Here is a 13803-nt window from a genome sequence, read left to right on the forward strand (position 1 = left end):
TTTTCTTTTTATTTTTTTTTCTGGAGTGATACAAATGTTCAAAAAATGATCATGGTGATGAATATACAACTATGTGATGATATTGTGAGCCATTGATTGTACACCATGAATGGAATGTTTGAGTGTTAAGAAGATTTGTTTGTTTGCTGTTTATCAATAAAAATATTTTTAAAAATACAATCATTCTCACCCTTTAGACTTCAGCCCGATTTGCCTTATTCCCAACAAGATTGACTTCATTCATATCTCTAATTGAAGTCTGATCTCTTTTTCAGCTTTTTAAACAGTTGCTGTATGGGGTAACGCTGACTTTTAGAGCTGCAGAACTCTAGCTCTGAGCTGCAGGTGTAACACAGATACCCGATGATACAGGAAACGGCTGGGTTATACACAAAGAGTCCAGCATCTCACACAGAATTTAGACGTAACAGCTACAACTCAGGAATGGATGTGAATGCTGTAAAAACTTACAATCTACAAGCCTTTACAATAAGCCTTCCCTGATAACCTATGCTCTCAAATTCAATCTTCAGAGTTTACACATTAGAGTTAGTCCACTTTGTCGAGGCTTTGTAATATCTGTCTTTTCATTCATGGTTTGTTTCACTGAACATACTGTCCTCAATGTTAATTCACCTAGTTGCATGACTCACAACGTCATTCTTTCTTTCATGGGCTCAATATTCGATTGCAATAATACATCACAGTTTGCCCTTCATTCCTCAATCAATGTACCCTTAGGCCACCTCTATCCATTCCAAATCATGAATACTATCACATTAACACCAATGTGAAAATGTCTATTCATATTCCTGCTTTCAGGTATATATCTAAACACATAGCTAATAACGGGGCTCAGGATCATATGGCAACCTTATTCTTAGCCTCCTGTAGAACCACCACACTGCCCTCCAGTAGGGTTGCACTATTCTATTTGTCTATAACAATGAAAATGCATATCTCCCTCTTCACATTTTCTCCAGCAAAGGTATCTTTATGTTTACTTTTCAACACTTTTATTCGTACACCATGCAATCTGTGCTAACTAAACAATATGATCACACAGTTATGCATTCACCACCTATATGAGGACGTTTCCATTTCTTCTGCAAAAAAGAAGAAAAAATAAAATAAAATAATAAAATTAAATTAAAAGTAGAAGCAACATCAACAATTTCTGACCTATAGACTGTGAAAGAACAAATAGATATTTTAAGCTGCTAAATTTGTGGTGATTTTGTCAAGCAACTATGGAAACCAAATAAAACACCCTACTTAGTTAAGGGGGATCTGCTACTATTTAAGCCTTGGTAGAACTTTGGAATTTTCAGAAAAGGATAGTAAAAGGAGAGACAGGTGGAGAATCATGTACAATTTTAGCAGAAGCAACAATAATAGTCCTCTGATATTGGCATTTCCAGGAGAAGCATCTTAACAGACCATTTTTCTGGAATGAGTTTGTCTAAGCCTTCTAGTTTCCTAGTGTTCCTTGGTTCCTGTCCAATTTCCCAGGTTTATTCATTCAAAAATCTCCCAAATTTTATGAGATATCCAGTAATCTTTCAATAAATCACTGTAACCCAAATAATGGAGTCAATTTATTTTGCTTACACCTAGAATGCCAATGTTAAACAAGAGGACTGAGTTTGCTGGAAACTATTATTTGAGTGGTTTTGGGACTAGAATTTGTGCTTAGATAAATGGATATACAGAGTTTCACTCCCACATGTCAAACTTGTACAGATTTAAATTTGCCCTGTGAAAAAAAAATCATGTTTACACTTGTAATGTGCAAGTTCATATAGACCTGACTGCTGACCTTCTGAGGTGGTTTTGAGGAAGAGGAGTTGTGTCAGGGTACCTGAGAAGAAGTCAGCATGGAACAAGGAGTTTAGCTCACAAGCCAGATTCAGCAATAGTGGATAAGCATCAGAAAAAGTAGTGGTTATGGGGAAATAGTGAAACCAACCTTAAATATAAACCTTTAGTTGCAGAAAACTAAAGACCATTTAGAAAATTATTGAGTAGAAATTCCTTGTGCTAAAAGTTTCTTTCTAATCATCATCCAAATTTGTTTAACTGGTGTATTCTATGACGTGGGAGAAACTAAAACAGATCCTAGTCAGGTTTGGGGCTGATTATGGCACCTATGACAATGCTGAATTTAGCACAAGGTTTAGCTTCCTCCTCAAAGATCAGCCCCTGGAAGAACTTCTGATGGAGCATAAGAACAGAGAAAATGATGAGAATTTCCAGGACTGCTTGAGACCTGTGTTGAAATGATGGAAAACTATTATTGTTTACCATGTTCCCCATCCTTGAATGTTCACCTACCACTTGCCTGGCCAGTCTCCTCCACTTCAGCCCTACTTGCTACTGATTTTGGAAAAAGTACTCACTACAGTTCACCCTGGCAGTGACTAAGAACACTGGCCAATGAATCCTTACCAGAAATATTGAGGCAGCACTGAACTCCACTGCTATAAGCAGCTGACAAAAATGGGTGGGGTTCAATTACTCTGAGCACACTGGCTTATCACTGTTCTCCAAACCACAATAACTGGAAATTAAAAATTCAAAGTGTAATGTTTCCTAAAGCCACTTCTCTATTGGAAGTAAAAGGTGAAACCCTGAGTTGAAGAGTTAGATTAAGAATGAGTGGATGTGCTTTATGGTGTTTGAGGTGCTTTTACCTGGGCTGAGTTAATTTCAGTTCTTAACTTAGAATATTAGTAGCCAATAACACCAGGGAATTATTAACTCACAGGCCTAAGTAACCAAATATTTGAAAAGCACAATTATTTCAAAAGGAAAACAATATCGGTTCATTGCTTCCATCGGAAACATGAGAAAAAATGCAACCTATGAATGCAACCAAATAAATGCAAGTTATCTTCAAATCAATGCACTTGGGGAAGTTAAAGCACAAAACATTAATAATTGCAGCTGAGACAACAGGACTAAATCTGGACTGCTCAAATACAAATTGAGATATGGTGACTGTATTAACAAATATACTAAAAAATGCTGAAAAGATAAAGATGGATATGAACAACAAAAAGCAAAAATGTTTCATTATAAAAGAAATAAACAGAGTTATTAAGGAAAATTTACTTGCTAAAATAAAGAAAAATGAAGAGAAATTTTCTTCAGCATGAGTAATCAGGCCTCAGCTTTTTCATCTTTTGTATATGAGTTGTAAATACATTGCAATTTTCTTCATTTGGAAAATTGATGAAAGAGGTCTCTGTCTACTGTTTGTTTGGAAGGTTATGGAATCTAACTAGAAACATAAGAAGATTCTTTTATTGTACTAACTTTACTTAGTACCTTCTACTGTTGAATAAAATAAAATGGCCCTTCATATTGGTCACTGCCAGGAGGGACCCCTTTCTGAGAGGAGATTTTTCAGAAGACTAAAAGAAATTGACCTGCAGGGGCTTTCTGAAAAAATGTAATGTACCCTACAGAATGGCTGATAAGCAACATTTGGTGATAAAACTAGTTCCAGTCTTGTAGAAAAAGCTTGTCAGTATGAATAAGCATATCATGCTAATCAATGTTATCTGCTCCCCGCTTTGTAAGAACATTAATGTAAAATGGAAAGCTTAACGTCAGCCAACCAGAACATTTTCCTGTTTGTTTCTACCTTCTCTTTATGTGAGCTACCACTTTCTACTTCCTTGGCAGAGCTCCTTTCCACTTTCTAAATGGGATGCTGCCTGATTTATGAATTGTCCAATAAGCTGTGAGATCCTAAATTGAGTGAAAATATTTTTTCTTTATCAATATGTATTTCAAACAAACCAATTTTAAATTTAAAGCATTGATGTAATGTTTACTTTGAAAACAATGTATGTAAGTGAAAAGCAGAAGCAGACAACTTATAGTAAATATTGTGCAAAAATAGTGCAAAAAAGAAAGAAAACATTGCGAAAGTATCTGCCATTACTGAATTTTGAATTTATATATCCACTATGATTACAGGTGTGCAAATAAAAAGTGTAAGTAAAAATTGTTGGAGAGGAAAATACTGGCTCAACAGGGTTAAACTAGAGCACAGGAAGTCGTTTAGTAAAATGAAAGTATAAATTATCATGAGCCCTTGGCAAGAAATGGTACAGAAGAGAAGGTACGATCATAAAGACTAGGTCACTCAAACAATACTAGTTTTGTTGTATTTCGTCTTAAATATAATGGAAGTGTTTTGTTTTGTTTTTTAAGTTGGAGGTAAATATAATTAAATGTATTTCCTTTGTATAGATTACTTGGCAGCAGTATGTAGTAGGAAGTAGAGAGGTGTGATATGTTAAATATGCCGAGATCAATTTGGATACTATAGCAACAACCAAAGCAAGGTAAAAATGACTGACCTGCAATGCTACTAGAGTGAAAGGAGATGGAATAAAAACTAAAGGCAGAATTATGGAGTTAACGTGGATAAGTCTAAGTGGTTGATGGGGACAATTTTAAGGAGAGAGTGGAGTCTGGATGTATCCTAGAATTCTGACTTGGATGACCACTTAAGTTTAGCTATATTTAAATTCTTAGTTTCCATCCTTCATATAATAGGAAAAAGTAAAAAAATAAAGGAAGAAAACTTTATTGACAGCACATTGTGTGACAGGACGTGTGCTAAGTCTGTTTCCTACATTATTTTACTAAACCCTCAGAATTAGCCAAATAAATTGGTGTCCTACCTCGCCCATTTACCACAAGAGAAAACAAGAGTGCTTATGTAAATTACATGAGGTCCAAATAATTTGAATCTAAGCTCTTTTTTGTGTGTGTATTAAAGAAGTTGTAGGTTTAAAGAGTAATCCCACGCACAAAATACAGGATTCCTATGTATGTTCCCATTATTTACATGCTGCATTGGTGTGATATATTTGTTATAATTGATGAAAATGTATTTTTGTAATCATGCTATTAATTATAGTCCATGGTTTAAAGTAGGGTTCTTTGTGAATACTGCAATTTCAAGGTGTCTTTTTTTTTTAATTTTGTTTTATTACCATATATTTAACTTAATATTTCCCCTTTTAATCATGTTCAGAAATATATTCAATGCTACAAATTATATTCACAATGTTGTGCTACCAACACTACTACCCATTACCAAAACATTTCATCATCCAAATAGAAACTTTGTACATTTTAAGCCTTAATTCCCTATTCCCTACCCTCACCCCATTCCCTGGTAATGCATATTCTAGAGTCTGACTCAATGAGTTTGCTTTTTAAAACTATTTCATGTCAGTGAGATCATATAATATTTGTCCTTTTGCATCTGGCTGATTTCACTCAAAAGATGCCTTCAAGGTTCATCAAAATTGTGTATATAAGAAGTTCATACCTTCTTACGGTTAACTATATGAAACAGTATGTATATACCACATTTTAATTATTCATTCATTGGTTTATGGACACTTGTTTTGCTCCCATCTTTTGACAATTGCGAATACTGTCACTATGAATATAGGTGTAGAAATACTTGTCTGAGTCCCTGCTTTCAATTGTTTTGCATCTATACCTAGAAGTGGGATTGCTAGGGCGCATAGTAGCTCTATACTTAACTTTCTGAGGAACCACCAAACTGTCTTCCATGGTGTGAAATGGTATCTCATTGTGATTTTGAATTGCATTTTCCTTATGGTTAATGATGTTGAGCACCTTTTCATGAGCTTTTTGTCCATTTGTACATCTACTTTGGAAAGATGTCTATTCAAATCTTTTGCTCATTTTTAAGTGGGTTGTTTATCTTTCTGTCAAGTTGAAAAATTTCTTTATATGTTCTGGAAAGTAAACCTTTACTGGTATGTGATTTCTAATTCTTCCATTATATAAGTTGTTGTTTTACCTTCATGATAGTCTCTTGAGGCATAAAAGTTTTTAATTTTATGAGGTTGCTTCATCTATTTTTTTTCTGTTTGTTGCTTGTGATTTGGGTATAAAGTCTAAGAAACCATTGCCTGCCAAATGGTTCTGAAGATGCTTCCCTACATTTTCTTCTAGGTGTTTGATAGTTGTAGCTCTTGTAAAATGATCCAGTTTCATTGATTTTGGTATAAGATTTGAAGTAGGGATGTGAAGTAGCAGTGTCTACCTGCTACGCTACTAATGACACCATAAAATCTTCAGGAAAAGAATGAAGAATTTGTGGGAGAAAAGATGATCGCAAGAAAACAGATTTCTAATAGGTAATATTAGAAGAATTAGCACTAGTTTTTAAGATTTGAGGGCCACAATAATCAAGTGGTAGAGGAAGAAGCATAGGTAGGCAACAGGTGACTCCATGAAAATAGAATTTAAGTGCATGAGAAATTAAGACAAAACAGAGAAAGGCAGACGTTCAGGCTACATGCAGAAGAGGAGCAAAGAACCGAGACTTGGAGGGAAGAACAGGATAAATAAGAGAGAATCTGGAATGAGGCTGCCAAGGAAGTAAAAAGCATTACAAACGAAGGTTATTTACTGTTGAAAACATAGGGCCACGGGCAGGCCACTGTGGCTCAGCAGGCAGAGTTCTCGCCTGCCATGTCAGAGACCCGGGTTTGATTCCTGGTGCCTGCCCACGCAAAAAAAAAAAAAAAAGAAAGATAAGAAAACATAAGGCCAAGGAAAATGAGTATTTAAAAATTGCCTTTAGATTTGGCAATATAGGCACTTACAAGGTCACTGACAACCTAAGGAATTTAGAAATTCCTTAGAAATTTAGCTAAGGAATTTAGAAATTCCTTTAGCAATTTAGAAATTATGGGGGCAGATTACTCTGTGTTGATGAGCTTGAGAAAGTGAGAGTTAGCTAGTCTACTAAAATATTGTTTGCAAATGGAGTGGGGGAGAGGGAGTAATATGGTTATAGAGGAAAATGGAATTAAAGAATAGTTTTATTTTAAAGATGGGGAAGAGTTAGGCATGTGTTTAAGGTAATGGGCGGTAAAGCAGTAATACAAAGATGAGGTCAAATGCACAGAGGAGCAAGAAAATATATGATGGGGAGAAATTCCTGACAAAAAAAAGTAAGATCAGGCTGTAGAGCACACCTGGAACAGCTGTTGACAGGAGAAACAAAGATCTAATAGATACTTTAAGGAAGGCATCAGGGTTTTGGGTTGAGGATGAGAAATTCAAAGGATTCTCAGTCACTAATTCCCATTAGTATGTGAAACATAAGGTTTCTGTCTCCCTTAGAGAACAAGGAAATGCATGGGAGTGGGGCAGTTACCCTGTGAAAAATTACAGAGGCTTGGAATCTCTTCTCAGGGAAAGAAGAAAAGAAGCTGCCAAGACCCAGAAGAAGCATTACGTAATACAACTTTCTCCAGTGGTGGAACCAACTGCAGGAACTGCAGAGAGAGATGGTGTGATGGACCTGCAGGTAAGATTTCTTGGACCTGCAGGTAAGATTTCTTGGTGAAGAGGAAGCCACAGAAAAAATTCTAAATGATGGGAACTTTAGTGAGTAAAGAATGCAGGTGGATATAATAACAACCGAATGTGAGGGGTCATGTTACTAAAAAGCAGTTTTCTGTTAGGACAAGTTTCATCTTGTGGCTTGGGACTGAGTTGCTAAACAGAGTTGTGAAGGTTCTAGGACTCAAGGATATGAGGGATATTGAGGTCATTTATTGGAATGAATAGTCATCTGAAACCAGGTTGCAATCCTCAAGGAATATTACATGACATTGGTTGAAAATGGCATTGACAAAGACCCCAGGGAAAATCCAAGGATATGAGGGATATTGAGGTCATTTATTGGAATGAATAGTCATCTGAAACCAGGTTGCAATCCTCAAGGAATATTACATGACATTGGTTGAAAATGGCATTGACAAAGACCCCAGGGAAAATCCAAGGATATGAGGGATATTGAGGTCATTTATTGGAATGAATAGTCATCTGAAACAGGTTGCAATCCTCAAGGAATATTACATGACATTGGTTGAAAATGGCATTGACAAAGACCCCAGGGAAAATCCAGGGATTTTTCCACCAGAGTAGAGGCTTATGCAACAAGACTTCACTAGTGGATAAAGGGTAGAGGATAAAAATTTTTACATGAGGGTGGAAAAGTAATAGTTTTGAAATGCCAAGGCTTTGAACTCCCTTGCTCCACACTAGCCACTTCGTATTTTAGGGAGACTTATGTGTTATTGTTTTATTACCAATGGAGTTTTGGGGCTGTCTTAAAATGAAGGCTATGTGACATGTTACAAAGACCAAAACACCTTTGGGAAAGGACAGACTCCAGCACTTTAGTGACCACAGACTTTGGAATCACAAGGGCAGGACTTACTTGAGCTGAACCAATGAAACTGCCCCAACCTCAAAGATTTTTTTCATGGGATGAACCAGAATGTCAGTATAAATATGGAATTTTTACAGCTCCATTTAAAACTTTTTTAGAATGTTATCATTGTTTACTTTTTAGCAACTAAATTTAAATTTTTAGATAATGTTTATCTCAGCAACTTAATATCCACAGTCAACATACATAAATTAGAAAACAAAAGCCCATGCAGCTATTTTTTGGATGGGAAAATCCACTAGGTGGGAAAAAAAAAACAGAATGGAATGATTGTAAATTCCATATTTGCTTGCAGGAACTTAAGTTGTACAAAATCTGCTATTCCATCAGCAAAACTCATAGCATTTATAGATCAGTAAAACATCTTTGAACATTCTTCAGATATCTGGCTTAGCAAAAACTTGCAGCAGCACTTACTCATGTATTTTTGTTCTGGATAGTAAAGCCTAGGAACATATCACACAGTAAAATTAATTTTCATTTTTCTATATCATCTATGTCAGCCCCAATCCATACTGACTTTGTAGAAAATATTACCATTTCTGAATATCACATTTATTTTGAGAGGAAATGTTACAGGCTCTCAAAGCCTTATGGTCAGGAGTCCATCCACAAAACTTGTCAAACTTTTCTACTTGAAGTTTTGTCATCCTTATCCCCCACTGCTTGTGTGAGGCATAGAATCAAGGTGACCTTTAGCTCTGTTTTTACATTATAGCCAGTATAGGAACAGATGTGATAGGATCATTTCTCTAGTGATAAGAAAGTTTATTGCTGGTAACATGACAACAGTTCCTTAATATGCCAGTATGGTCTTTGCAGATCCAGTTTTCAAGACTCACTTCCTGCCTTACTTGTGCCAACCTTCCAGAGTTCTTATCCTTACAGAGAAAAATGACCCAGAGAGTTAAAATAGAGGGATCAAGGCTACTAAAGCAGCTTTGTGTGTCCTCAAATCCTGACTTTCTGTACTATTTTTCTCCTCATATTTCAGAAGGAAGGTTTGAAAAACAAGCTTAAAATTCCCTGGAGCAAAAGGGGTGGAGAAAAGAAAGAATTTAAATTACCTGCTAATGAGTAAAATTCCTTGGTGTATAAAGCTAAACTTTAAGTTACTAATTCAAAGATTTTCTATTTAATGTATGATTTAGAATACACTCCGATTTAGTGTTTAGGGCATTAAGAAAACTCAGAAGCACAGCTTGAATGCATTCTAATTATAAAATTAAAGATTGGATGTTAAGCCACTTAGTATGCCACTTACATACTTTCAAACAATAATGAGTGTTTCAAAGTAAGCAACAGTCTTATAAAATTCAAATATATGACAGTGAGGTTATAGCAAATGCGAGCAAAATTTGATTTCCTTATCTGAAAATCACTTCTTAGAAAAAGAGTATACCAAATATTTGTCTACACTGTCAACAGTCTAGTAAATCTCATCAATCTTTTGAGGGATTAAAGAAATAGATGGAAAATGGTTCAGTAGTAAAAAACAAATCATTCATATTGGGAATTTTTTAATAGATAAAAAAACTTCCCGTAAATAAACACTATCTTTTTCTACCTCTTTTACTGAACAATATGCTAGGGGATGCTCATTTACCAGGAAAAAAAGATGGAGATAGAACAACATGGAGTAGTTCCTAACTGGCAGTTCTTATATTACTCACTAATATATAGAAGATTACATTTATTAAGTGGTTAAGAATATGTATCTTTACAGCTGGAAAACTTGAGTCAGTAAGATATTTTCTTATGTTTTTGCTCCTCAAGTATTTCCCCGAATTCAAGTAGAGAAGGTTTTTAAGTGGACCATCAGTGAAGGAAGGAAACAAATAGTATAAAACATAGGTGGGGATAGGAAAGACATAAGAAAGTGTGGACCTGCTTTCCTTAGTGAATGTAATAATAATATATTTGCTTATTTTCAAAACTTGTTCTAGTATTCATGGTAAGCTTCACAGTATATTTATTGTGCTTAGTTCATACCATTGCCTTATGTCAAATACTTTTGATTTCATTTTTTTATCATTCTCTTCTGCAACTTTATTTCAAGATGAAAAATTACAGTTTTTAAAATTGACTTCATAAATAAGACTTAGTGACTCTCCCAACAAAAGCTCACTGAAATGATTTTTGTGGAAATGGATTTTTCTAACCTTCTCACCAATTTTCTGGGCCAAGGTGTTCTACTACCTTACCAAGGCCTCAGTTCATATCAAAGTGGGAAAAATAAAAGAAAGTCTGTAAATATGGAGCAATGCACCCAAATTCTGCCATTGTTCCCAAATTAAAAGTACCATTAATGATAAAAATAGCAATTGACATGAACTAAATAAATTTTTGACTTGTGTCTGCATATTGGTTCAAATTTGGCTCAGGCAACTTGGCTGCACTTTCACTTCCTTCCTCAAACTCCTGAAGACAGATCTAAAGGGCATGAAGTTGTTTCTTCTTTTGCCTCTGCAAAGGAAAAAACAGTTGAAGTTTATTGATCGAAAGATTGGGGCAAGGTTGAAAGAAGTGGGATCCCAAAGGGAAAGGAAAAATGTAAAAGCAGTAGTAACAACAAACCCCCAAAACTGAAAAGACCATTGGTAATAGTGCAGAGTAATAGTGTTCTAGCTTACTAGCTGCCGGAAAGCAATATACCAGAAACAGAATGGCTTTTATAAAGGGGAATTTAATAAGATGCTAGTTTACAGTTCCAAGGCCAAGAAAATGTCCCAATTAAAACAAGTCTATAGAAATGTCCAATCACAGGCATCCAAGGAAAGATACTTTGGTTCAAGAAGGCCGATGAAGTTTAGGGTTTCTCTCTCAAGTGAGAAGGCACATGGTGAACACAGTCAGAGTTTCTCTCTAGCTGGAAAGGCACATGGTGAACATGGTCAGGGTTCCTCTCTCATCTGAAAGGGCACATGGTGAACACGGCATCATCTGCCAGCTTCTTCTCCTGGCTTCCTGTTTCATGAAGCTCCCCGGGAGGCATTTTCCTTTTTCATCTCCAAAGTGCTAGCTGATGGACTTTCTGCTACATGGTGCTGCAGCATTCTTTGCTCTCTCTGAATCTCTTTCTTTCTCCAAAATGTTTGCTGTTTTATAGGACTCCAGAAATTTATCAAGACCCACCCAAATGGGTGCAGACACGCTTCCAGCTAATCCAGTTTAACAACCACTCTTGATTAAATCACATCTCTAGGGAGATGGTCTAATTACAGTTTCAAACATTCAATACTGAATAGGGATTAGAAGAAATGCCTGCCTTTACAGAATGGGATTATAATTAAAACATGGCTTTTCTGGGGTTCATACATTCTTTCAAACCAATAGGAACTAAGAACAAATAGGAACTAAGAACAAATACAACAGATGCAAAATATTTTGTACCATTCTCTATATTCTGTATACATACTTGACCATTTCATGTTTTCCTCATCAAAATAAACTGTACCTTGCTTATCTTATTGAGACCATGAGGGATTACACATAAAATAGAAGGAACTTGATATCAGGGATGGGAAAAAAAGTAAAAGCTGCAAGAAATAAGAGCAAGGAATGATGTGGGGAAGATGTAAAGCAGGTTGATAGTAATAGCCAAAGGGCTTTGGAATCCACAATCACATACAGAAACAAGAACATCATAAGAAAGTGTACTTTCCATTATAATCCACAAGGAATTCAACAACCAGAAGCAGTAGAGAAGGAAGCTTTCATTTGTGAGCCAACTCATGTACAGAACATCAGAGCCATAACTGTCTGAGAGGCTGAATGGGCAGAGGGACGAGGAATAAGAGCAGCAAGGCAGTGAAGTGACTCTGGAAACACTAGTCAGCAGGAAAGGAGTAAACCACAATGGAGAAGACACCATCATCAGAAGCTTCATTCCTGCCATCAGAATTGCATTTACCACAAATTCAAGCAAGAAAACAAAATTTTGCCTGGACTGAGGTCTCATCCTTATTAATTTTGCTTAAAATTGATTTTAAAATATGAATTTAACTTTAAGTATGGACAATCAAGTGTCACCAAAATTCTGAAGAGCATCAACTTCTTTTAAGGGTGGCATCATAAAGGGATATTCTCCCTAATTAAATAATGTTTGTAGAGAAAACATTTAAATATTAAAAGTTTAAGATCAATACTCACAGAAATATTTGAAACTTAACACATCTACCTTATGCTTTAGAAAATATACATTGCTAAGAAATCGTAAGAGTTTTTAGAAAAAATTGCCAAAGCAAAATTAAACATTATCTGACGATTATAAATGAAATGGCTAGGGATCAAAGGAAGGAATTAGAAATCTGAGGAGTGGGGTTCTCCCAGAACATATCCAAAATGACAAAAAGTTAGAAACTGAAGAAATGCAAGAGATGTTATAAGTACCAGGTGCTCAAAAGAAGAAAAGAAAGGGGAAAAGATTAACACAAATTGAAAAGACTTCTGGAATTAATCCTGTCTATAGTGTTTTCCCCATTTATCAGTCATATAAGCAATGCATAGGAAATTTGGCAACTGCTAAGTGTCACTCATGTTTCTAGAAAATTTACTTTCATTTCACTAATTTTCATTATTTACATAATACCTAAAATATGTAAGGTAATATCATTTTACAGATAAAGATCCAGAGGTTTAGAAAGGCTAATAATTATCTTTAAACAATCAGATAATTCAGGTCATAGATTGAGTGAAATCTTAAAATATCAGAAATTTAGATACATGCAAATCACCATCAGAAGTCCAAATAAGTATAACATGCTGCATTGAAGCACAATATTTTAAGCTATTGCAGGAACACCTTTTCAAGAAAGAATCCAAGTTTCTCAAATGTGTAAATGGAACATGATGTGAAAATTTTCAGAATGAACTTCCCTCCTCTGACTGTTGGTTTAATCATACTATGTGGCTACTATAGCTATATTTACCAAAACTGGGATTCACTGTATATCATATAAATAAGACCATTTTCTCTTGCTAATGACTGTATCACTTCCATTTCTGTCAGTGGTAATTTTGAAGTCAGACATTCTCCAAGAAACATCTTTGTTTTACAGGCTTGTATTTAGCACTGTACATAATTTTGGGTTCGACAATGGCAATTTTACCATTCATTACTCTTTTTTATTTTGAGTTACATCTCTTTGTTGGTTTCATGGCTAGAAGTTAAACTAGAGTAAAAGAATGAATATTTTTATATATTAAAATTTTCTTAAGGGTATAATTTGTTGCTCTATTGTTACCTTGACATCTCATTGACTTTCTTTCATTATTATTTTATTAAGCAACAAAAGGAGACATTTGAGATTGTCTTTCTAAAATTTCTTGACAGGAGAGAGAATTAAAATCTAGATCATAGAGTTCCAGCATGTGCCAACTACTTGAAAATACGTTTATTTTTTCATAGCTATTCAATCATTTTAACTCATTTCCAATATAATGGAAGTCAAGAGAAAAAAAAACATACTGCTTCCCTCTTACTTCCCTGT

General features: G+C 35.2%; 1 protein-coding gene across 4 annotated transcripts in view; it reads left to right on the forward strand.

Annotated features, from left to right (window-relative positions):
- LOC143646172 (uncharacterized) overlaps nt 1-13803 on the forward strand; it is a 120948-nt gene that overhangs the window by 52937 nt on the left and 54208 nt on the right. For all 4 annotated transcript variants that reach the window (XM_077115135.1, XM_077115136.1, XM_077115134.1 and 1 more), the window contains exon 3: nt 7267-7381. In XM_077115135.1, the coding sequence (XP_076971250.1) occupies nt 7267-7381 (115 nt within the window). The remainder of the gene's footprint in view (nt 1-7266; nt 7382-13803) is intronic.

This window comes from Tamandua tetradactyla, chromosome 9, assembly GCF_023851605.1.
Source record: "Tamandua tetradactyla isolate mTamTet1 chromosome 9, mTamTet1.pri, whole genome shotgun sequence".
Taxonomy (NCBI): Eukaryota; Metazoa; Chordata; class Mammalia; order Pilosa; family Myrmecophagidae; genus Tamandua; species Tamandua tetradactyla.